The 21892-nt window shown below is 37.8% G+C and overlaps 1 protein-coding gene across 1 annotated transcript in view; it reads left to right on the top strand.

Moving 5' to 3' along the window:
- pole (polymerase (DNA directed), epsilon) overlaps positions 1-21892 on the top strand; it is a 32272-nt gene that overhangs the window by 3364 nt on the left and 7016 nt on the right. The window contains exons 7-39 of the mRNA XM_007229409.4: positions 30-174; positions 387-467; positions 674-781; positions 1967-2077; positions 2187-2272; positions 2383-2502; positions 2625-2757; positions 2912-3025; positions 4661-4873; positions 5031-5138; positions 5273-5401; positions 6818-6920; positions 7675-7821; positions 8994-9139; positions 9238-9386; positions 9513-9605; positions 10735-10879; positions 11066-11223; positions 11783-11978; positions 12093-12307; positions 13863-13965; positions 14071-14151; positions 14884-15006; positions 15109-15312; positions 16530-16742; positions 16857-17000; positions 17127-17267; positions 18337-18490; positions 18995-19101; positions 19845-20021; positions 20137-20360; positions 21174-21394; positions 21528-21732. Coding sequence (XP_007229471.3) covers positions 30-174; positions 387-467; positions 674-781; positions 1967-2077; positions 2187-2272; positions 2383-2502; positions 2625-2757; positions 2912-3025; positions 4661-4873; positions 5031-5138; positions 5273-5401; positions 6818-6920; positions 7675-7821; positions 8994-9139; positions 9238-9386; positions 9513-9605; positions 10735-10879; positions 11066-11223; positions 11783-11978; positions 12093-12307; positions 13863-13965; positions 14071-14151; positions 14884-15006; positions 15109-15312; positions 16530-16742; positions 16857-17000; positions 17127-17267; positions 18337-18490; positions 18995-19101; positions 19845-20021; positions 20137-20360; positions 21174-21394; positions 21528-21732 — 4797 coding nt within the window. The remainder of the gene's footprint in view (positions 1-29; positions 175-386; positions 468-673; positions 782-1966; positions 2078-2186; positions 2273-2382; positions 2503-2624; positions 2758-2911; positions 3026-4660; positions 4874-5030; positions 5139-5272; positions 5402-6817; positions 6921-7674; positions 7822-8993; positions 9140-9237; positions 9387-9512; positions 9606-10734; positions 10880-11065; positions 11224-11782; positions 11979-12092; positions 12308-13862; positions 13966-14070; positions 14152-14883; positions 15007-15108; positions 15313-16529; positions 16743-16856; positions 17001-17126; positions 17268-18336; positions 18491-18994; positions 19102-19844; positions 20022-20136; positions 20361-21173; positions 21395-21527; positions 21733-21892) is intronic.

Raw genomic sequence — 21892 nt, 5'->3', positions numbered from 1 at the left:
ATGTTCACCTTTGGTGATTTGTGTTGTAGTGTACTCGCAGGTGGGAATGTGATGACAGCTGATGAAGATGGTACATCAAAGAAAATGTCTGACCAGCTAGACAACATTGTGGATATGAGGGAGTATGATGTACCTTACCATGTAAGGCTGTCCATTGACCTCAAGATCCATGTGGTAAGAACACACTCCACAGATTCATAATTAAGAATTATGTTGTATAGAACACATTTGCATGTGTGGTCTCATCCCATCCATGTTTTGCACTGTGCTACGAAGTTTTCTAGTGGAGCTAGGTGTTAATATTGTGCTGACAGGTTTAAATTAGTTAACTTTGTCTCCAGTATTTAGATTTGATGTTGATTTAAACTAACCTTGTTTGATTTCAGGCTCACTGGTATAACGTGCGGTACAGAGGCAGTGCATACCCTCCTGAGATTGTGCGTAGGGATGATCTTGTTGAAAGACCTGTAAGTACTAGTATCACTACTACAGTACTGTACCCATTACGAAATAAAGTTACAGGTATTTCTGTAAGGTGGCAGTTTTGATTTTTAAAAGTAAAATATTCTATTCAATATATTGAGCTTATGTGTAATAGTCAGAGTAGTCCGCTTAAAACACAAAATTCATCGAATGCAGTTTATGTATTGATTGTATAGCTTCTCTTTTACAGGATCCTGTTGTATTGGCATTTGATATTGAGACCACAAAGCTCCCTCTTAAGTTCCCTGATGCAGAAACAGACCAGATTATGATGATCTCCTATATGATTGATGGGCAGGTAAGTGATCTTCACTAAGTGTTGTGTAGGGCTCTTAAGTTGATCCGAGAACTAAGGCAGATCATAAAGAAGTCTTTGTGGTCATTGAGATGGGGGGATTCATATGAAAGGAGATTAAGGGGGGAAAAAAAAAGAATGAATTTAGAAATACGTTTTTTTTATAGGGGTGTCACAATTTCGATATTTTATTGAAATCGATCGAAATTATGTCATGGTCTCGAGCCTCGCAAATGGCGCAGCATGCTAGGCAAATGGCGCAGCATGCTAGGCAAATGGCGCAGCATGCTAGGCAAATGGCGCAGCATGCTAGGCAAATGGCGCAGCATGCTAGGCAAATGGCGCAGCATGCTAGGCAAATGGCGCAGCATGCTAGGCAAATGGCGCAGCGCAGACATTGTGAATGCTCAAAGAGCAGCCCTTTCTCCAGAGAATGTGGACATTCTCATCTTCTTAAAGAAAAAACTATATAAAATATAAAAAGAACAATTATTTTGTCTAGCTTCAAATATGTTAATAGTTTCGGTACCTTAAGGAGCATCTTTCTCTCAGATAAAGTTAATAATATATCTTTATTAAAGAAAAAAACATGTAATTCTCAGGGAGTCTTATTTTTCATGTTTAACTGTTATTATATAACTGTTAATAGTAGGATAGAGTTCAGTTTGTTAAGTCTCTAATTGTTCTATTATTTTTTACATGACTGTTCCTGTATTTTTTTTATTATTTATTTTGTTATGTTGCACATTGCTGTTTTAATAACGCACACTGCTGCTCCCAAAAAAGCCACTAGATGGCATTACATATATATCTTAATTAAATTATTTAAATTTGACCATTAGAGCCTAATGTGGTGTATTACAGATCACTCAATGTGGTGTATTACAGATCACTTGTATCACTTTGCATCACTTATATCAAGCCCACCTTTTGAAATAAGATATTGTAAATTTGATGAATCAAACCAATGACTGACCAAAGACTAATCTAAAACTGGCATAGTCCTCTCTGCTGTAAACAAAAGAAAATCGAGAATCGAATCGAATCGGGATCCTAAAATCGGAAATAAAATCGAATCAAGGATTTGGAGAATCATGACACCCCTAGTTTTTTAATGTTAAACCTTCCCTTAAAGGAAATCTTCGCACTGAATTAAGTGTCTCACTTGCTTGTTTTGTCCTCTGATAGGGTTTCCTGATCACAAACAGGGAGATTGTCTCTGAGGATATTGAGGATTTTGAGTTCACCCCTAAGCCAGAGTACGAGGGACCCTTTACTGTGTTTAATGAAGCTGATGAGGTAAACGAGAGAATGAAATCTGAATGCAGTTCTATCACCAGATGCTGCTTGCTTTTAGATAATTTACTAACAAGACATGTTTTTCTTTTTTTGTTTTATATACTTTCAGGCTGCTCTCATCCAGAGATGGTTTGAGCACGTTCAGGAAACCAAACCTAACATATTTGTGACCTACAACGGGGACTTTTTTGACTGGTATGATTAAAAATATCAAATAGTATAATATTTGTATCTGGGTAGTATACAGAGTATTTTTTTTTTTAACCTCAGTGAAAATAATATCTAACCGTTTTTCCTTCTGTTAGGCCGTTTGTGGAGACACGTGCTGCCATCCATGGCCTCAGCATGCACCAGGAGATTGGCTTTCAGAAGGATAACCAGGGTGAATACAAAGCCAGCCAGGCCATTCACATGGACTGTCTGAGGTAAGAGCTGCATGTAGATTAGCAGCATTAAAGGGAGAAGTTCAATACAAAAAAGCATCCACAAGTATGAGACACTTTCAGTGACAGACCATTCATTGTCCCTCTGTTACACACATTCTTAGATGGGTAAAAAGAGACAGTTACCTGCCAGTTGGTAGCCATAATCTCAAGGCAGCAGCCAAGGCCAAGCTGAGCTATGACCCTGTGGAGCTGGATCCAGAGGAGATGTGCAGAATGGCTACTGAAGAACCACAGGTAGACACTATACTAAAAAAAAAAAAAAAAAGCTCAAATCATAAATTATGATATTGAAAATGAATCGCATCATAAGTAAATTTCATAATAAGGATCTCCTCCTTTTTCTCCTTCTTATCAACATTTTGTATTTTTATTCTTCATCTGTCTTTAGACATTGGCTACCTACTCAGTGTCGGATGCAGTGGCCACATACTACCTGTATATGAAATACGTACATCCATTCATCTTCGCTTTGTGCACCATCATTCCCATGGAGCCGGATGAGGTAGGTGGTGTCAGAAAATTCCACAGTGAGAATATCAGATCATTAAAATGTGTTTCTTTTTAATATATATGTTTGTGTGTGTAATTTATAATGTGCATTCAATTGTTAGAATTGTTCTTGAGTGGAAGTCACACTTATTTTATTTATTTACTTATTTATTTAGAATGTTCATATCCTTTTAGAATGTGGAAAGGTTTGTACTTGAAGAAACATGGTCAAGCAAGACTTTACTCTAGACTTTATGTAAATTATAAAAACAATTTTTATTATTATTATTAGAAATATAATTTGTAAGACTGAGAGAACACAGTTGGCCATGGGTAGATGGCGCCCTCTTGCCTCATTGCTTTCAATAGTCAAAGTCAAAGTGGTTTTTATTGTCATTTCAGCTATATACAGAGTACACAGTGAAACGAAACAACGTTCCTCCAGGGACCATGGTGCACATAAACACAGTGTAGACAGAACATTAGTGCAACAGTACAAAAGTGCAGACAGACAATACAACACAATACAGACAAAGAATAATAAATAACAAGACAGTGTGCAAATTATGCAGTGTGCAAAAAGTGTGCAAAAAAGACCAGTGAGGTAGTAATTACCTCTATTACACAGTGTACAATAGAGTCCAGTGAGGTAGTAGGGTTTTTAGTGCTTTCCATTTTCTGGGGTAAGTCGGGTAAGAGTGTGTGTGCATGTACAGAAAAACCATCAGTTCAGTCTCTGCAGTTGAGGAGTCTGATGGCTTGGGGGTAGAAGCTGTTGCAGAATCTGGTCGTGCTGGACCGGATGCTGCGGTACCTTCTTCCCGAAGGCAGGAGGGAGAACAGTTCGTGTGAAGGATGGGTGGGGTCATTCACAATGCTGGTTGCTTTGCGGATGCTGCGGGTGGTGTAGATGTCCGTGATGGAGGGGAGAGAGACGCCGATGATCCTCTCAGCTGTCCTCACAATACGCTGGAGGGTCTTGCGGTCAGAGACGGTGCAGGTCCCAAACCAGGCAGTGATGCAGCTGCTCAGGATGCTCTCAATATGGTGCTGGCCAGCACAGGCATCTGTTGGCTGATATATCAGAGCAGGGGATTCGGTGCTTTCCTCTGAACATGCTGGCTGTCTATTGATGCTGCATTGGCCGCTGTATTGTTTTAAGAGCATAGCAAGAAATGGGGAGATGTAGTGCGTGAGTGGGTGGGTCAATTGGCTCTGCTAAAGTGAGGGGTAAATGGGTATAAAATATATAATTTTAACACTTTCTGCAGAGATTGTTGGGGTCTCTAGTGGGTTTTTAAAATATTAATATATAATTTAATTGGATAGATTTGCTTTTGTTAGCCTATATTCTGTTCACTAGACAGTGTAATAAAGCTCAATCGAACATTTATATTTATTAATACACATTTATATATTTTTAATTCATAAAAAATAATAGCTTGTATAAAAGCATTTAAATTTATTAGAATGATTTAATTGGACGACGCAGGGAACGCCTATGTCACGCCCACATATGACCAGTTGGAGGGGGGCAGTCTGACCATGTGCGTTGACGCGATGGAGCAGTGTAAATGCACCGTTATTGTTCTCTCTGTGTGACATGTTGTGCTTTTTTATATATATTTTTTTTTTCTTTCCCCCTCAGGTATTGCGCAAAGGTTCAGGGACGCTGTGCGAGGCGTTATTGATGGTGCAGGCTTTCCATGCCAACATTGTTTTCCCCAATAAGCAGGAGCAAGTGTTCAATAAACTCACAGATGACGGTCATGTTTTAGACTCTGAGACCTATGTGGGAGGTCACGTCGAGGCCCTGGAGTCTGGAGTCTTCCGCAGTGACATCCCCTGCCGTTTCAAAATGGTATGCTTCCACTGCTGTCTTTTGTTCCGTTCTGCTTAGCTTTTTGTTCCCAAAGTAAATTTAATGTAAGAAATAAAAACTTGAGTGGAAAGACTGGCACTGTTCTTTAAAATATTTCAAATTTTAATTTCTATTGGTTGTCATCGTCTGTCAACAGAACCCTGCAGCCTTCGACTTCCTGCTTCAGAGGGTTGAAAGGACTCTTCGTCACGCAGTTGAGGAAGAAGAAAATATTCCTCTAGAGCAGGTCACAAATTTCAATGAGGTATGTGTGTTTAGACAATATCGATTAGATTAATTGAAATATAACTAAATACAATAGCTTGCCTGGTCAATAGTAAAGTTAAATAGCTAGTTATACAATTTCTGCTCAATTTTCCCATTTGCTTTTGTTCTCAGGTTTGCGATGAGATCAAGAAGAAGCTGATCTCCCTGAAGGAAGTACCAAATAGGATTGAGTGCCCTCTTATTTACCATCTGGACGTTGGGGCAATGTACCCCAACATCATTCTCACCAACAGACTGCAGGTAAGAAACATAGACAATAAATGAGCTACGTAAACAAGGTAAAACTGACTAAAACTCTATCCGGATGGGAATCGTTTCTCAGGGGGATTTGGGGTAATCTTCCCTTTTATGTGGGTCCTTTGTGATTTTATTCCCATCGAGAACGACCATGTAGGTGTGTGTGGGTTTTTTTTTTTTTTTTTATATATATATATATATATATATATATATATATATATATATATATATATATATATATATATATATATATACATATATGTATATATATATATATATATATATATATATATACATATATGTATATATATATATATATATATATATATATATATATATATATATACATACATATATATATATATATGTATATATATATATATATATATATATATATATATATATATATATATATATATATATATGTAATATATCAAAAGTCCTCTAAGAAAATTACTGTCTGAATTATCTACTGTTTTTCGCTGGTCATTTTAGTCCCGTCCGGATGCACATCTCTGAGTTTCGTCACCTCGTGTTTAATAAAATGGCTATTTGTCCACTGCCGCGCACCGTAATTACAGTTTGTGCGCACGTTTCCATAAAGATCCATATAAACATAACAGCAAGTGGAAATAGAGGAGCTGAACCAACATCGCAGATAGCTTCTTGGCTTCTTCCCAAACCAAAATAAGAGTCAGTGTCTCTTCTCTGATGCAGTGTCTTTTAGAGATCTTGGACGTCACCATCACGCTCTTTGTGCAAAACCTGAGATCATGTGACCGAGAAAGAAAAAAAAAAAAGAAAAAAAAACTGGTCCTCCTGTTTTTTCAATTGCAGTCCGGATGCAAGAGTTTTATCACTGAGTAGAAGTTTGAAATATTTTTCACAGACGTCCCCCTGAGAAACTAATCCTGTCCGGATAGAGCTCTGCTGTATCTAACAAAAGGTGAGGTAGGGGATCATGCTCTGCTTTAGGATGTCATAGTGCATGTTCAATTTCATCCCTCAGAGGCACTCATACAGACTCAGACCATGATGCTATCACCACCATGCTTGACTGGTAGCAAGGAAGAGTTGGCACAATTTGTCCACTTTCACTTGGGGGGGTGCACTTATTTTTGTTCCCAGCAGTTTATCCTTTAATGGCTAAGTTTACTTACTTTGAGCTCACAGCAAATTTACACTGTTTTACAAGCTGTACACTCACTACTGTACGTTGTGTCATATTTAGTTGTCATATCTTATGTTTTCCAGTAAAAGGACATGATAAAATATGAGGGATGTGCACATTTTGTAAGGTACAATGTATTATAATGAGTAGATCAGTAATTCTCATCCATGGATTTTACCATGCACTGGTGAAACAGATTATGGTGTCTTCTGCCACAAAATTTGTTTTTTTCTACTTTTCTTTTCCAGCCATCTGCCATGGTAGATGAGGCAACCTGTGCAGCATGTGATTTTAATAAGCCTGGAGCCAACTGCCAGCGAAGGATGACCTGGCAGTGGAGAGGAGAGATCAGTGAGTTGGTTGCCTCAGCACACACACTAATGAAGTCACTGTGTGGCCTACTTCTATATTATGTCATAGAGAAAAGCAGAGTGTATTTACTCATATACAATGGTATGAAAAAGTATTTGCCCTCTACAGATTTCTTTTGTTTTTGCTCGTTTGTCATACTGATATTTTTCCAATTTCCGAATTTTCCGATAACCTGATAAAAAAAAATCTCTTTTCAAATTAAAATTTTATTTATTTAAGGGGGAAAAAATGTTCAAACCAGTCTAGCCCTGTGTGAAAAAGTGTTTGCCCCATAAACCTAATAACTTGGTTGTGCCACCCTTGGCGGCAACAGCTGCAATCAAGCTTTACTGATAACTGACATCAAGTCTTTCACATCTCTGTGGAGAAATTTTGGTCCACTCTCCAGAATTATTTTAATTCAGCCACAATAAAGTGTCTTACAGCATAAACATCCTGCTTAAGATCATCCACAGCATCTCAATCAGACTTTGACTAGGCCACTCCAAAACCTTCTTTTTGTTTTTTAAGCCTTTCAGAAGCAGACTTGTTTGTGTGTGTTGGGTCGTTGTCCTGCTGCAGAACCCAAGCTTGAGTTGTCCCGGCCCTGAAGCAGCAAATGCAAAAACAAAAAAAAAATCTATAAAGGGGCCAGTACTTTTTTATGCCAGCATATGCTGGTCAGAGAAATGTTTTGGGTAAAATGTGTTTCATACATTAGGCACATTTCATATTCGTTTCTCTTCCTTTGCAGTGCCTGCCAGTCGTAGCGAGTTCCACCGTATCCAGCAGCAGTTGGAGTCTGAGAAGTTCCCCCCTCTGTTTCCAAATGGGAGACCTCGAGCTTTCCATGAGCTCAACAGGGAGGAACAAGCTCGACATGAGAAGAAACGTCTGGGAGGTGAGAAGCGTTCGTATGGTAATCCAATATAACCTACCAGCATTCCTATGACTCTTGTGACTTTAACAGTAGGGATGCATGAATAACAATATTGGTATCAGGCCCGATAGCATGCTAATGGACTCGCTAATGCATGTACTCGCTCATATTTGCTATCAAGGCCCTGATACCCACATCCAATACTTAGTTCCCATTGCTGCGCTGACGAACAGACAACTTCATCCCTCAATTCTGAGCAAGTGCACAGGAAATAGAGAAAACACAACTGTCTAAACATCAGCAGCTCAGCAAACTCTACTGGGCACCAGTGAGAGACTGCACTGTTCTGGAGTTCTGGGCCAACTTACGCCACGTTTCTGTCCCCTCACCACTGTTAAGACCCAGCAGATGTTCCCCAGAGCCCGCTGAACCCGCAGTGGACATGAACCCACCTCGAAGTCAGAGTTCATATCATCGCTGTCCAATGAAAAACACTTAACTCCAAAACAGCAACTTTACAGGAGAGAGAAAAACTTGGCAGTCAATGTAAAAAGAGTTTATTTCAGGTCATTTTAAAGAGTTTCTATTGGTCCGTTCATCAAGAAATTTGGGCGCAGTGTAAGGGACAGTGTGTCTGTTCAAATTATGTAGTAAACCAAAAATCGACAAAAAAGAAGAAGTGTTTTTCATTGAACAGCGATGATATGTCCAACGTAAAGTCCACAAGCAGAAAATAAACACCCTTAAAAAAAAGGCCTCTCAAATGAAACTTTCTTTAAAATATTCGCATAGACACCTCCCACTCCTCCTATTAACTTCTTGTAATTCTGTGAAAGTCTCCCGGGAAGATTAACATATGTGCATATACTAAAACTAATCTCTATTTTTTTTTAATCTTCTTAATTTCTTTTCACTATGCTTGATTTGAAAAAGAAAAAAAAAAGTTTATATAATGTGACTTTCACAACCAAACTCAAAATTAACTATTTTTTTGTAGCACTGCACTACTCTACACTAACAACTACACTACTACATAATGTACTCGGCTACCAATGCATCACTATTAAACACAGATTATATTTATGCTAACACTCACGTAATAATCCTAGCACATTACCTGATTGATTGAACTTTATAATTGAAATGATTCAATCAGGGAGATTAAGGATTGATGTTCTTGTGTTATTTCCCAGATTACTGCAGAAAGGCCTATAAGAAAGTGCACTTGACCAGGCTGGAGGAAAGAGTTACGACTATCTGTCAGAGAGAGAACTCCTTCTACGTCGACACGGTCCGGGCTTTCCGTGATCGCCGTTATGAATTCAAAGGATTACATAAGGTACTGTGTATGGACTCAAACCAAAGTGACCTACCCAGTCCTACCAGGAACACACGTTTATGCTGTAAATTTACTTTTAACTACTGCTTTCTCTCTAGGTGTGGAAGAAAAAGCTGTCTTCGGCTCAAGAGATTGGTGATGCAGCTGAAGTGAAGCGCTGTAAGAACATGGAGATCCTTTATGAGTCTCTGCAGCTCGCCCACAAGTGCATCCTTAACTCCTTCTACGGATACGTCATGAGGAAAGGGTGTGCACCACATAGTACTTATACTAGATGATAGAATTATATAGTTATAGTAGCTGTACTATAGTTTAAATATAAATGTAATGTTTAAGGTTCATACAATTATTAAAATATGATCCATGTCTGTAGAGCACGTTGGTATTCGATGGAGATGGCTGGAATTGTGTGTCACACGGGAGCCAACATCATCACTCAGGCCAGAGAACTGATCGAGCAGATTGGGTGAGACTTTCCTGTTCTCATATTAAACAATATGAAAATAATGTTGTTTAGGGTCTAGGTCAACACATAGAAAATGTATTCAATATGTTTGAACGATGACCAGGCCCACTCAAAACTGGTGTCTATCTGCAAACTAAAGAACTACATAGTGTGTTTAAAAGTGATGCATCAGTTATGAAAGAATTCCACATTATAACCATTTTAAATTTTTCTCTAATATGTGAAGTAAAAAAAAAAAAAAGTTAATAATTTCAGGTAAAGAGTTGCTATGGTATAAAACCTGAGGTTAACTGTTAACACTGAGTGATGTTTTGTTGCAGAATAGAATGGATATATCCATTAATATTGTATGTTATACATTCATATGTTTCTTTACTATGATTAAATAAACCTTTTAGAGTAATAAATGAATGTGTTATGAGAGATCGCAATTTTTTTCGACTGTTTCAATCATTTTGGACAACACTGTTCTGCTCTACTTTAAACTCCGTTAGTAATGTGGAATCGCAGACACAGACACTCACACACTGACAATTTATTGACACCACAGAGAAGTAAAGATTTGGTCATAGGTTGCCATGTCTGTATAGCACCCACAAGGGGGATCGACAGTTGAATACAGAACCCTCCTCACTGGCAGGTTTCTGACAATAATTATAAAGTCTAAAGAGATTTATGTAAGATCATACTGGAAAGAAATGTTATTTTATGGTAGGACCAGCTGCAGTAATTGCATGCAGTTCTGTTTTTTACTGCATATGATAAGTAAGAATTGACATCCCTTACAAGATGATTGCTTTCAAAATATAAAAAAAATCCCATGTAGTTTTGCATTTTATGAGTTTCAGTCAAATATACTGTATTTTCAAAATAGTTTAAATATATTTCATATATTTCAACTTTTGAAATTAAAAATATATATATTTATAAAATCTTAAAGTCTCTCGTGAACCCAGTATCATGTCTCGTCTATCTTGTCTTATGAAATGAGTGTCTCGTCACACATCTAATAATCAGGGTAAATAAACATTAGATTAATTGATTTCTTTTTAAATAATAATAATTTCTAGGTGCAGTGTACTGATTGTGGTGTCTTTGTGAATGCTTATTTATTTTCTTGTTGGAACAGACGACCTTTGGAGTTGGACACTGATGGTATCTGGTGTGTCCTTCCCAACACCTTCCCTGAGAACTTTGTCATCAAGTCAACCAATGAGAAGAAACCTAAAGTGACCATAAGTTACCCTGGAGCCATGCTGAACATCATGGTCAAGGCAAGTTAACTTCAAACTGTAAAAATATCTTCTGATACAGTGTTGATTAGGCCCCAGTTGCAATATATATTTTTTGTATTGTACAAGAAGTGATATTAAGTGATACATATGCTTATGTGTCAGGCAATGTTTTTTTTTTTTTTATTATTAATAATAACATCTGTTTTATTTTATTATCTTCTGTAGGAGGGTTTCACTAATCATCAATACCAGGAGCTGGTGGATCCAGCCTCTCTCACCTATGAGACAAGGGCTGAAAACAGCATCTTTTTTGAGGTGGACGGGCCGTACCTGGCCATGATCCTGCCTGCTTCCAAAGAAGAGGGCAAGAAGCTGAAAAAAAGGTGAGGAAATATCCCAGTTTATTTATATTCAGGGTTTGTACGGTCATGAAACACCTGGAAATGTCATGGTATGTGAAAATTGCAATTTCCGGGCCTGGATAAGTTTTAGAAAAATAAAAATAACCAGAAAGTTTAGAAAAAGTCATGGACATTTGGTCTACAAATCTTTGCATTTCTGTTTATCGATGAAGAAAATCTATTTTGAGCTAAAAAAAAAAAAAAAAAAAAAAAAAAAAAGTTATTCAGTTATTTAGCCCTATACAACGATGCTCTCAGGATCTGACACATTTTTACGAAAAATTGTCAACATTTTATCTGATTCATTTTAGACCTACTATAATCATTTTTTGGTTTTATTGTCCATGTCTGCACTGATGTTTTAAAAATTATATGGTCGTGAAAAATCATGGAAATTTATTTTTTTGGTTAAAAATTGTATGAACCCTGTATATTGCTGTAAAAATTGACACATTATTCTTGCCTGACTTGATATTGTGAGGTATGGATTTATTATAATAGATGAAGTGGTGTGTACCGTATGTGTTTCTTTGACTCAAAGGTATGCCGTGTTTAATGAAGACGGCTCTCTGGCTGAGCTGAAAGGCTTTGAGGTGAAGAGGAGAGGAGAGCTCCAGCTCATTAAAATCTTCCAGTCCTCTGTGTTCGAGGCCTTTCTTAAGGGCACCACTTTGGAGGAGGTTTACGACTCAGTCGCCAAAGTGGCCGACTACTGGCTCGATGTGCTCTACAGCAAGGTAAAGAGATTTATGATCTTTTTTTTTGCCAGTGCAGGGAATTCTGTGAGTATTTTTATATAAACTGAAAGATTAATCTGGTCTGCACTTGTTCTGCATCTCTTCTTACCCCAGGCGGCGAACATGCCAGACGCAGAGCTGTTTGAGCTGATCTCGGAGAACCGCTCTATGTCCCGTAAGCTGGAGGACTACGGCGAACAGAAGTCCACCTCTATCAGCACAGCCAAGCGACTTGCCGAGTTTCTTGGTGACCAGATGGTAAAGGATGCAGGGCTGAGCTGTCGTTTCATCATCTCCCGCAAACCTGAGGGCTCACCTGTTACAGAAAGGTAAAGGGATAGGTTCATTATTCACTGTTGATTTTAGAACAATCATTTTATTCAGATTTATTTTAATTGGAATGTATTTATATAGTAGCTTTATGTAAGTGTGATAGCAGGACAGAGAACAAGACAAAAAAAAAACTAAACACAGAACCCCCAGTGAGCGACAGACAAGAAAAAAACTCCCTCAGAATTGGAGAACAGGGTTTGTACGTTCATGAAAAACTTAGAAATGTCATGTAATTTGAAAATAGCAATTTCCAGGCCTGGATAAGTTTTGAAAAAATTAAAATACCCCGAAGGTTTTGGTAAAGTCATGGAAATCTGCACGTGTTTCCATTTATCGACTGAGAAAAGCTATTTTGAGCTAAGAAATACATCAGCTCAGAGTTAGTTCAGTAATATATATGCCTTTATAATGATACTCTCAGGAACTAACTCATTTTTTTATTGAAGATCGTGTCAACATTGCTTTAAGAATTTGTTATAATTTTTTTATATCTTTATAGTTTTAGTTGTTTTTTGGTTTTATTGTCCATGTCTGCTTTGATGTTTTAACGTATGGTCATGGAAAATTGGCCTTGAGGACAACGAAAAGTCATGAAAAGGTTTTGGACATTTATTGGTTAAAAAAATGTATGAACCCTGGAAGAAAAGAAGAAACTTGGGGTGGGGAACCAAGGCTTGTATGTTTTTTGTACTATTACATGTACTTTTTACATGGTACTATCAAGGCTAATATATAAGGGGGAGACCCATCCTTGTCTGGTCAGATCTAAGTGAATGATAGTCACTATACATCCACATGGACCTATTATAATTCAGATAAATAGCTACACCAGCAGAGGAAGCAGTTAGATTAGAGTTAAATTCCATGTTGTTGGTAGTGTACAATGAGCAAATAATTTAATGTCCTTTGCATAAACTGGGTGGTGGGCAGCTAATCTGTGGTAGGTGATGGGGAAGCCCAACTTCCAGAGAATTCCATCAGTCTGACTGAACAGGTGAAAGGAGAACTTAAGGGCCGCATATCCATCGGTATCATGCCAGACAGGTGGAAGTCAATAACTTGGACGAAGGTAGAAAGATGGAATTAGTTTTGACTGAAATTAAGTTAAGATCTGAGAAAATGCAGCATTATCAGAGTGTGGCTAATGACTTTGTCATATCTGAGTATAACAGCCTAACTTAAGGAAGAGAGCCAGAAGGTAACATAGACACGGAGGCACCCTGAAACACTGGCCTCCATTAACTAGTTAGTATGTACCATTGACATGAGCAGGATTTTACACAATAAAGCAAGTTTATTTGTAATTACCTGAAATCTACTGGTCTAGATACTACTTCTGTGATTAATCTTTTTTTTTTTTTTTTTTTTTTCTATTTCAGTATGAGTTTTCACAATTAATACATTGGAAGAGCTGTAGATTGGCTTGAATAATGGCAAATCTGAATAAATTTACACTGGATCAGAATATCCAACAGCCATTAGCGCACATCACATTTCTTTTGTCCATATCGTTCATCATGCAGTGTTTTCTTCTCTATTTTTTCCTTAAAGGGCAATTCCTCTGGCTATATTCCAGGCTGAAGCAAGTGTAAAGAAGCATTACCTGCGCAAATGGCTTAAGATGCCCAGCCTCCACGATCTGGACATTAGATCAGTATGTCTCAGAGACCTTGTACAGAAATATTACGCATTGTTAAGCTTAATGTCTACAGTAAATTGTATTAATTGAAATGCATTGATTCTAATTTTTTTGTGTCAGATCCTTGACTGGAGTTACTACATTGAAAGACTTGGTAGTGCTATACAGAAGATCATCACCATTCCAGCAGCATTACAGCAGGTGAGGCCATGCTCATCCATGTACTGATAAACCATATCCCAGAACCATCTTTTGTTTGTACATTATACTGGTGCTGTGCGATATGACGATAAATATAGTGGGGACGATAGAAAAGTGTTTAACGTGCTACTTAACTTCCCTATCATTTCTATAGTAATTTAATCAATTATTCATGCAAATATATAAAGCAGGCTACGATGAAATGTATTGGCATGGTCACTTTGCATAAACTCGGTTTATATAAGTGATAATAAAGTAATCTTCACAAAAAAAGCTTCATGATGTGGTTTTGCGACATGACACTGCTTTACATTATTTGAAGGACACGCCGGTTTGCGACATGCTTTACATTATTAAACTCATGAGAGCTGAACAATGGAGACGCGTTGTTCTTTTAAAAAAATTAGCTACTGCATCTACCTCATCTGTTTTCATTTGATACATATGTATTGCTGCACTAAAAGGTAATAATTCTCATTTGTGACAGTTTGGTTTAATGTCACTTTGAAATAAAGTTGGAAAAAGTAAGCAATGATATTATTTTGTCATATGTTTCGAACAATAACTGAAAACATACTTAAATGTGGTATATCATGACATATATTGTTATCGTGATATAAAAATTCCATATCGTGATATATGGTTTTTCCCATATCGCCCAGCACTACATTATACTGTGTAGATGTGTCTCAATGTAAAATCCCTTGTTGAATGTTCCTGTTTTTTGCCCAGGTGAAAAACCCTGTTCCTAGGGTACGCCATCCAGACTGGCTGCATAAGAAGCTTCTGGAAAAGAATGACATCTACAAACAGAAGAAAATCAGTGAGCTGTTCACAAGCGAAGGAAAAAGACAGGTACTCTACACACACTAGTTAAATTTCTCAAGATAGGATGTAATCAAATTTAAATAGATACTTTTTAAATTACTGGACATATATCTGATACCTCTTCTCCAGGTGACACAACAGAAGCTGGACGAGGCGCCAGATATGGAGGATTTTGGGGTTCCGCAGCGCCCCCTACAGCCTGCTATCCTTATCAGCACCAAGAGGAAGCGAGCATCTCAGGGTGAGGACAGCCAGGCAGAGTCTCAGGAGCTGGAGCTCACTCAGTCCTGGAGAGAGATACTGGGACCACCACCACCTAAGGGGACAACAAAGGTACTGCAAAAAATGGGATTAATGCATTTAAAAAAGAAATCTGGTGTGGAATGGTCTTGGGATATAGTCAACCCTGATAACAAGTACAAACTTTTGCCGAATACAGCTCTTTTCAGCATTTTGGAATACAGCTCTTTTAGCAAATGCTCCCAAATGGCTTACAATGCTAGTGATAGGGGCATAGCATTGCCAATTCAAATAAATAGCTATATTACACCATTGCAAGCTTAAAATGAGGCACTGAGAACTTTGAAAGCCCACAGATACTTTAATAAAAAATATCAGGACCCTTGTAATTCTACTAATAAATGGTGGAGCAATTTTGAGCTTGGTGTAAAAGTAGAGTTTTTTTTGGCATGGGCAACGCTATGCCCCTATCACTAGCATTGTAAGCCTGTTGGCCTAAGGTGGGCTATTCAATAAAAGTAGATACTCGCTATCATGTTCTACTACAACCCAAATCAATTTTACTCTGGATTTCTCCTTTAATGTACTAATGTAAGTGCCAATGTTTTAGTCTAGGTTACCTCAATCAGAATGAATGCTTTTGGTAAAATCGTAATTTTAAGACATTTATAATTGTAATCGATTTAAAGGAGAAATCTGGTGTGAAATGTTCTTAGGGGGTGTAGTCAACCTTGATATTAAGTACAAACTTTTGCCGAAATACAGCATTTTGAAATACAGCTCTTTTAGCCGATGCTCCAAACAGGTTTCAATGCTAGCAATAGGGGCACAGCGTTTCCAATGCAAATAAATGATTGTTTTACACCATTAGCAAGCTTAAAATAGGCTCTGAAAATATTAATTTAATGTCAACGGCCCTCAAAATTAAGTGTGGAGCTACTTTGAGCTTGTTAGTGATGTAAAAAAAAAATATATATATATATATATTTTTTTTTTGGGCGCATTGGCAACACTATGCCTCTATTACTAACATTTCATGTAGAAATGGAATTGCATAAGTGCAGTGTGCACTGATGTTTCAGATGTTTCCTAGCTTCTAATTCAGGAAACTACCTCTTTTTAGCAAGGAAATCAAATTTTACAATTATTTAAGCATAGACCATGCTTCAGATTGCACCGCTATTTATTTACTATGTCTACTATTTTATTTATTATGTCAGTTTTTAATGAAAGTGCAAATGTTTCAGTCTAGGTTACCTCAATCAGATTAAATGCTTTAGGTAAAATGTTAATAATTGTATGTGTTTTAGGAGGAGCGGTTGGTCTGGCTGCGCTACCACAAGAAGAAATGGGAGCTGCAGATCCGCCAGAGAAAGGAGCGAAGGAAGAAGCGTCGCTTGATGGATGGAGAGGCTCAGCCAACTGGAGGCGGTGTAATCAGGGGCGGGCCAACCACAGGACTGGGCAGCTTCCTGCGTAGGACGGCCAGGAGCATTCTGGACATGCCCTGGCAAATAGTGCAGGTGGGTCCAAATAAAAGGGTTCATATAGGATAGGACTTCTGCAGATCTTGTCCCTAAAAATTATGATTTTATTTTATTTTATTTATTTGTTTTTTTGTTTCCTCCGATCTCTAGATTGCAGAGACCAGTCACCCAGGCCTATATAAGCTGTGGGCAGTGATTGGCAGTGACCTTCACTGCATGAAGCTCAATATTCCTCGAGTTTTCTACGTCAATCAGAGAGTGCCCAAACAAGAAGAAGGGGCCACTTACAAAAAGGTTGTTAATTTATTTGTATTTGTTGATTTCTTCCTCAATAAACAACAGTCCTGTAAATGCATATGTCTATGAAACCTTTATAACGTCTATAAACATTTTATTTGAGTTTTAACTCTACGTGTGCAGGTGAACCGGATTTTGCCACGTTCCAACGTGGTGTATTACCTGTACCAGTACTCTGTGCCTGAGGACATGTATCAGGAACACATCAATGAGATCAATGCAGACCTCTCTGCCCCCGACATCGAGGGAGTCTACGAGACACAGGTAATTAATTAATTAGAAATCATTAGTAAAGGAAATCCATTTATCTGCTTTCATTTATGTTGGATATCAAATGTGTCCATAAGCAGAAGTTTTTTTTTAATGGTTCCGTTAGCAAAATGGCAGAATTACCAACTTAATTTAATTTAATGCATTTTATGATTCATTGTTTTAAAAGCAAATTAAATGGATAATTGGATTTTGAAGACCTGGAAAAATGTAATTCTTGCTACCAGATTTCTGTAAAGCTTCTTTGCGACAAATTTATTTGACCTGATTTTTTTGTTTGTTTGTTTGTTTTTTTGTTTTTGTTTTTTCCCCTCTTTTGACAAATTTACCATAAACGAATATTGCCCTGATAATTTAGCTGCTCTTTAACCTGCTGTGTTTTACAGTAGTAACATTTTTAACTCCCATTATGCTTGTATGGTTCCATGTATTAACATACGCATATCGTTATGCTGGCCAGTTAGAAAATGCACAAAGATAATCCAGCAAGATACTTTAATCCACTTAATTTTCTCTCTGTCTCTCTCTCTTTCTCTTTTTCAATGTGGAATATTAAGCTACACTTTATCTTCCAGATAAACATAGTGACTCAGCACATTACAATATTCTATCTAATCCAGCAAGCTCTCTCTGTCTCTCTCTCTCTGTCTCTCTCTCTTTCTGTCTCTCTCTCTCTATTGCATTAACAAAAAAAGATGTTTGACATCATTAAAATAAATATAATAATGACATTTATTTACATTTAAATACCCGTTAGAAAAAGCTTAAGGACGTCTGGTAGGTCACATGGTTTTACATATGTGTACTGTTTGAAATTTGTACTGATGATTTAAATGTTTTTTGTTTGTTTCAAGTCAATAAAAAAATGATTTTCAAGGTTGGCAGGTCTGTAAGTGCCCAGGTACTGCTGTCTTAATAGTTTTCACACAAAAATGTTGCTTTAATATCTATAGTTGTTTCTGAACAGCAGACGCCCAGGTTTGCTTATGATATGTTCATCCACTTTCCTTGCATGACTTTTCTACACTAACTAATCATGTTTGTGTCTGTGTCTGTCCTGCAGGTGCCGCTGCTGTTCCGGGCACTGGCGCAGCTGGGCTGTGTGTGTATGGTCAATAAGCAGGTGGTTAGGGAGCTTGCTGGACGGGAGGCAGACACATTCGATCTGGAGCACCTGGAGATGAGGTCTCTTGCACAGTTCAGCTACCTGGAGCCAGGTAAAATCTAAATGTACACAGTACAGGCCCACACACCACCTCACCACTCATACTCATACTTATTCTCATATGAAACGGATGGACTGAATATTCTGCAACAGAAATTATATTGTGAAAAATAAAAAGACAATCATTTTTAACAAACAAAGGCATATTCTTTGTAGAGCAAAATTTTATTTAGACTTAATTAATGCGAACAAAACTTTACATTTTGGTGCTTCCCTAATTTATGGTATTGTTCAGAGTGCCTTATGTTGGATTTATGTTGCACATGTAGGAGAATACAGTTCTAGGGCTCTTGCCCAAAGATGTATTGATGTAGTTTGGTGTGCTTTCTCAGCTGGGGAATTAAACCCAATTATTATCCATTAGGCAACACAAACTCATTGTCATGTTTCCTACTCTATTTTTTTTTAATGGCTTTTCTGCTGTTCATCATCTGTCTTGCTTGTTTTTTCGTTCTGTGTTTTGTAATAAGAGCTTGCTGAATGTCTTATATTGCAGGAAGTGTAAGACACATGTACCTGTATCATCACAGTCAGGGCCACAAGGCTCTGTTTGGCCTCTTCATCCCTTCACAGCGTAAAGCCAACGTCTTTGTCCTTGATACGGTTAGTTTCACTATTCCACTGTGTTTTGACTTATTTAAAGACTAGTAACTACTACACACAAATCTTTTAAGTTTTAGATTTTTTGGTTGTATTAAGTACAGATCTATGAATTAATGTGTAAGTATAATTGGCAGTGAATTGTGGTGTGAAAAGTCTTTCTGAACTGCATAAGACAGTTAAGGCAATTTATAAAATTAGCAAAAAATACATTTTGCTAATATTAGTTATTTGCTAAAATTATCAATGGTTCAAGAGAATAGTTTATCATACAGTCAAGCAATAGAGTAAACAAGAAACAATCCTAATTCAAAATTGTAAAAATATTGGACGAAAAGACGAACAGTTAACATTTTACCAGGCTCAAATTGTAGGACAAAAAAACTCAATAATAAGACTATACAACTATGCAATATTTATAGTCTATAGCCTTTTATTAATACGATGTAAACTTTATATTATAATACAAATCTCAACATTTACTGATTGGGAACAACCCTGAATCATTGAGATTTGTTCAGTAATAGTAGCTCCATCTTGAAAAGTTATTAAAATTGACTTTCTCATTTTATTTAGATTTATAAACAATAAATAAGCTTGACATAGGCCATTATCCTAAAGGAGTAGAATTAAGTAATCTGATTATTTAATAATCTGATATCTGTGGATGTAGGCGATTTTACACAAGGAGATGACTTGAGCATTAATTTTAGGAAAGTGATGATCTGTTTTGTTACCCCATTCAGGTACGGAGTAACCAAATGCCAAATTTGAGTACGCTTTATGGAGCGGAGCGCACAGCTCTGTTGGAGAAAACATCAGAGGATCTGCTTCCACCAGAGAAGCACCTGTTTGAAGTGCGTGCTGAGAATGATATAAAGGCCATCTACCGCGCCCTGCAGCGCATTCTGCTAAGCTATAAGGTACACATGCCCATCAGTAGCTTTAGTCTTTGTTTTAATATACTGATCATAAAGCAAGTATGTAGATGACACTGGACTGGAAAATAATCGTGTGTTTCTTTACGTATGTCTGTAGGAGGAGCGACGTGGTCCGACTCTTATTGCCGTTCAGTCTAACTGGGACCTGCGGAGACTTGCAGCTGGTATGGGTGTGCTGGAAGAGTTTCCAGTGGTTCCAGTGCATGTGACTGACGAGATCAGCTACAATGTGCTGGACTGGCAGCGGCACGGCGCCCGTCGCATGATCAAACACTACCTGAACCTGGACAGCTGCCTTTCTCAGGCATTTGACATGGCCAGGTACAAAATATGCCTCACAGCCTTGATGCATTTAAAGCTGCTGTATATGATTTCAGTCTAATACGCAATACACACTTTTTTTTTTTTTTTTTTACAGAAATAGAGCAGTATTGTTTTGTTTTTTGGTTGTAAATGTGTTGCAGTGGAGAACTGGTTTGCTTAGCAGCAGTTTTTAGTAATTTCCATAGAGACCAATAAAATATAAAGTTGTCAGTTTTTGACCACGTTCGTGTAGAGCACATTTAAAGGGGCACTAAACCCCTTGATTTTAGCTGATTGATTTAAAAAATGCAAACAATAAAATAAAATGGGAGGAGTAGTTTGGAAGGGGCGCTGGGTGATGTATGGGTTTAGAGTCGGGGCAGGAGGTAGAGTTGATTGGCTGAGCTGCAGCAGTGTGACTCTGATAGCAGTGAGACACAGGGGGGGGGCGATATTATTGATAAATTGATCTGCATATTGTGATGAATCTGCGTATTAAAATACACGGACACATCATTCACGCTTATAGCACAGTTGAACCTGAGAGGGCGCTGTAGATGCGGAAATTACCACGATAAAAGTGTTTTTTAAAGATAAGGAAATGTTTATAAAAAAAAAATTAAGCAGGTCTGGTGTGTGTTATTAAATCAAAGGAACATATTTTAGTTAATAATGGAAAATATATGGTTTTGGGTTTAGTGGCTGTTTAACATTTACAGTTGCATACAGCACCTTTAAATGTTTTACCTTCTCTGAGAGAAGCTAGAGTGTAGATTTAAAAAGGAGAGCATGAATGTCATCTTCTGTGTTTATCTTTCTTCCATGCTGCAGATATTACCACCTGCCTGTGGGGAACCTGCCTGAGGACATCTCCATCTTTGGCTCAGACCTATTCCTGGCACGTCACCTGCGGAAGCACAACCATCTGCTGTGGCTTTCTCCCACAGCAAGACCTGACCTTGGGGGCAAGGAGGCCGATGACAGTCGCCTGGTGATGGAGAGTGATGAGCGTGGTTCTGTGGAGATCAACACACAAGGCTGCTACTCCACAGGTACATATAGCCTTCAGACAGAGGACACAGTATGTGGGGGGTTTGTCCAGTCTGAATTTGTCAGCATTCAATAATTGTGATTTTACTGTTTTTTACACCACTTTTGACTGCTTCCTTGTGTAATTTCTTTCAGTATGTGTAGAGTTAGACATTCAGAGCTTGGCAGTGAACACCATCCTCCAGTCTCAGCATATAAATGACATGGAGGGAGGGGCCAGTCTGGGTGTGAGCTTTGATGTTATACAGCAATCGTCTCTTGAGGACATGATGTCAGGAAACCAGGGAGCAAGTGCTGTGGCCAGCTATGATGAGACGGCCCTCTGCTCCAATACATTCAGGTGTGTATGTGTGCAAATGCACACCCATACAGCTAGCATGGTGGCTTCGCTTTCCAGCGTTGGCGTCTTGGGTTCAAGTCCCAATCTGTATAGAATTTCTATATTCTTTTAGTGTCTATGTAGGTTTCCTCTTGGGAGTCCAATTTACTCAATTTAAAAT

This window comes from Astyanax mexicanus, chromosome 22 (assembly GCF_023375975.1).
Source record: "Astyanax mexicanus isolate ESR-SI-001 chromosome 22, AstMex3_surface, whole genome shotgun sequence".
NCBI classification, from domain to species: domain Eukaryota; kingdom Metazoa; phylum Chordata; class Actinopteri; order Characiformes; family Acestrorhamphidae; genus Astyanax; species Astyanax mexicanus.
The sequence above is the reverse complement of the archived record's forward strand: the minus strand, read 5'-3'. Positions and strand labels throughout refer to the sequence as shown.